Genomic DNA, 3,696 nt, shown 5'->3' on the forward strand with positions numbered 1-3,696 from the left:
AATCAAATCACTTTTATTGTCACATCACATGTGCAGGTACACTGGTACAGTACATGTGAGTGAAATTCTTGTGTGCGAGCTTCACAAGCAACAGAGTTGTGCAAAAATACAATAACATAAAACAAGCAAAATATAAGAATGGTTCAGGCTCAGTGACTCTTTAGATAAAAAGAAAATCTTTCAACATTAGCAATTTGAATGTGTGATTATGAAAACAATGGTTCGTTTTCTCTGAAGGTTAACCAATTAAGAAAAATAAATAAAAATTAGTAGAAAATACACTTTTACCTCCAGATTGACTTTCACCTCAGAGGCATATGGGGATTCACATTTCAGATTTACGATTCTTTCCCGGAGAACCTGAAGGCATTTCCCGTCTCCACGACTACATCCGGGACATTAAACAGCTCCACATGTCGGCAGGTTCAGATGCCAAAGACTTTCTTGCATGAGAAGAAGCTTTTTTTAGTTACTCTCGTTTTAACGACGCCGTTTGGAAGAAGAGATGGTAACTTCATTTATAGTCTTATATATAAAAAAGCTTCTTACAGAGTGCTGGGAAGCCCACTGACGAGCGCTTTTTAGGTGTTCCGGAGGCAGTTAGAGCTGGTTTGCTAATGCTAACCAGCTGTACTGACAGGTGGTGGACCTCCAGTTAAATTTAGCACGATAGCCATTTGCTCAGTTTCATTCATTTTGCAGCGGCTACCAGCGTATCGTGTTCTTAGTGCCGTTGAACGTAACCTCTTCCTGCTATTATCTCTTTAGTGTCCTACGTGAGTTAGCTTCTGCCACAGACTGTTATATGTAAACAAACCGTGATGTAGCCAGCTCTACGGCTCTTCAAACTTTGCTGCGGAGTCCTTACTGTTGTAGACAAGGCGCTCGTGCTCTCTACATCATCATTATACAAAATGACGCTATGCACTCAAGTGCACGGTGGAAACTCAGTGCGTGTGTTTAATTTGACAGGCGCTGATGGGAGTTCAGCTTGTGGTCAGCTTACTGGCCGCCAGCATAATGCAGAGGATGGCTCCACATTGCTCATTTGCACGCTGGCTCCTCTGCAACGGCAGGTACTGTCAGTAATATAATCAGGTTTTACGTAATTCACACAGTGCACTAAACTGCTTTAACACATGTGCTTGTTGTTTGTTCCAGTTTGTTGCGATTCAAACACCCTTCAGAGGGAGAGCTGTGTGCCCTGGCAGGAAAGCAGATGCCCAAACAAAACAGGAGAGACAGGTGGGAAATGGAGGGCTGTGCTTCATGCTGCAGGACCACTGCGTGCTATATCATGAAGTTATAAAGTTGTATCATGTGATTCTAGTGTTACTCCATGGCAGCGTTATAGTGTGTTTCTCATCCATCCGTTTCTTCATGCTTCAGGCTTGCATTGTTATATTTTTTTTTCCATCCTTTATTTGCTCATAGGCGGCAGAATGGGGAGAATAAGCCGCTCACTGTGCCCAAAGACATTGACCTTCACCTGGAGAAAGCGCCAGTCAACGTCATTGACGCTCTCGGTAAAACAAATACTTCTTCGTCCACATCACAGTAATGTTGTGCAAGAGTAAATATTACTCGAAGCCCAGCTTTCACTGTTAAGTCCCGCCGGTGGTTTGCAGCATATTACACTGCATGGAAACTTTATTGAAATTCTCATTTTGATTGTGTTTTTGTTTTTCTGTTCTTGTTTCTATTTTCAGTGCTGCGCTTTTTCCTGGAGTACCAGTGGCTTGTAGATTTTGCAGTCTATGCAACCGGAGTTTTCCTCTTCACTGAGTGTTACTATAGTGTGGTAGATGCCAGCAAAGAGGTTAATATTGGAGCCATCTGGTGTGTCCTGACTGTTCTCTTCTGTCTGTATCCTTCAAATGTAAAACACTCACTCTCTAGATTAGAAAGAATATATCTAGAGCCAGATTAGTTTGTGATGTTTTCCTGACTGAAGATCCTGATATGTCCACCACATTCTTGGCAGCTGTTATATCAATGAAGATGAGTTGGTAACTATCTATAGTACTGAATGAACCTAAAATCCTAATAATCTCTTTCTACAGCTAACGTTTAATCTCTTATTAGGAATACAAGCACTACTTGTGTTAAACTAATATAAAAACATTAAAAATGTCTTACAAATTGTAAGTCTTATACATGTTTAACTAAAGATAAATTATCACTGAAATATATGTAGCTCCTTTTTTTTTTTTTTTTTTAAAACGCCTCTTATTTGGTTTCCTTTACCATCTGACCCACAGAAAGACCCTTCACACCCTAATGAGCCACTACTTCCGCTCTGAGGAGGGTGGTGAGCGCTCAGTGTGCCTTGCCTTTGGTTTTCTGTGTCTGCTTGTGGCCATGCTAGTGTTGGTTGTCAGAGAGGACTACCTGGAGTTCGGCCTAGAGCCGGGTTTTTCCAGCCTCTTTGACAACTTGGAAATCTTTGTCAAACAGCAGGGCTACGCTGACTGGTCGTACGTATCTCCATGAAAAGATTACTTCTGATTGAAATATTGACCTGTTGTCTTTAAAGAAATGCTTGTTGCAGTAAAATTGATTTATATTAAATCTTATATGAGTTGAGTCATCTTTCAATTGGCACAGGAATGAGCCTTACTGTGTTTGATATCTGTGCTGGAAGTAGCCCTTCTTAAATATTGGTGTCACTTACTGTTAGTGGTTGCTTTAAACTCAGAATCCCAGTGACTAAGCTGACAGTGAAGCTTGGTTTGGCTGCTGTCTGTGCCTACATCGGAGCTCTCTTGGCCTTCCCTGGACTGCGGCTGGCTCAAACTCACTTAGATGCGGTGCAGATGAACTCAGACCGTCCACTCATCCAGTAAGAATTGTTATATGAAAAATAGCACGTGCTTCATGTCTTTTATTATTACACATTAGCTCTACTCTGCTCTTTCAGTTGTGTCCCTAATGTTTCCTGACAGGATTCTGCTGCATATGGGTTTTCTGTCTCCAGTCATTGTGTTGGTTTTGTGGGTGAAACCCATTGCAAGAGACTTCCTGGCCAATGCACCTATGGGAAAGACTTCTGTTACTCTGTGAGTGCTCATTTCTGATTGATTGGCATTGAGAAGCTAGAACTAACAATCAGGAAATAGAAGGATTCTTCTAGGCAACGCTTAGTGGACACCTGGCTAATGTCTGATAACCTCACTCTTTGCAGAGTATCCAGTGAAACATTTGACAGCATGCGTCTTTGGATCATCGTGGTGTCGTGTGTGCTGCGGCTGGGTCTCACCCGTTATCACCTCCAGGCCTACCTCAACCTAGCTCAAAAATGGGTAGAGCAGATGAAAAAGGAGGCAGGACGTATTGCTGCAATTGACATCCAACGAAAGGTCAAATGCAGTTTTAAACTTTCTCAGTATTGCATGCTTTTATCTTATAAACAGACAAATTGAGAGTTTTTAATAAAAAACAACTTTAAAAAAACTGTTTAAATATTTAAGGATAATTCTTAATAAAAACTTGAGTGCCTGTGTCGAGTAAAGTTTCTGTGCCCGCTTCCAGGTTACACGTGTGTTTTGCTACCTGACAGTAGTTAGTCTTCAGTATCTGATTCCAATTCTGCTCATCCTATTCTCAACACTGTCACTTAAAGCACTGGGTAAGTAAAATGCTCACTGAAACTCACATCTTGATATTTGAACTTTTTCTCAAACATGCACATGTAGA

At 41.2% G+C, this 3,696-nt stretch overlaps 1 protein-coding gene across 2 annotated transcripts in view; it reads left to right on the forward strand.

The window, feature by feature from the left end:
* Window positions 1-351: 351 nt before the first annotated feature.
* The window catches only part of tmem161a (transmembrane protein 161A), a 7,490-nt gene continuing 4,145 nt past the window's right edge, over window positions 352-3,696 (forward strand). For both annotated transcript variants that reach the window (XM_005920707.3, XM_042220092.1), the window contains exons 1-10: window positions 352-508; window positions 973-1,076; window positions 1,162-1,245; window positions 1,435-1,526; window positions 1,710-1,866; window positions 2,262-2,477; window positions 2,699-2,842; window positions 2,946-3,059; window positions 3,185-3,359; window positions 3,532-3,628. In XM_005920707.3, coding sequence (XP_005920769.1) covers window positions 506-508; window positions 973-1,076; window positions 1,162-1,245; window positions 1,435-1,526; window positions 1,710-1,866; window positions 2,262-2,477; window positions 2,699-2,842; window positions 2,946-3,059; window positions 3,185-3,359; window positions 3,532-3,628 — 1,186 coding nt within the window. In that variant the 5' untranslated portion in view covers window positions 352-505. The remainder of the gene's footprint in view (window positions 509-972; window positions 1,077-1,161; window positions 1,246-1,434; window positions 1,527-1,709; window positions 1,867-2,261; window positions 2,478-2,698; window positions 2,843-2,945; window positions 3,060-3,184; window positions 3,360-3,531; window positions 3,629-3,696) is intronic.

This window comes from Haplochromis burtoni, unplaced genomic scaffold (assembly GCF_018398535.1).
Source record: "Haplochromis burtoni strain Fernald_Lab_line unplaced genomic scaffold, NCSU_Asbu1 Contig_42, whole genome shotgun sequence".
Classification (NCBI taxonomy): Eukaryota; Metazoa; Chordata; class Actinopteri; order Cichliformes; family Cichlidae; genus Haplochromis; species Haplochromis burtoni.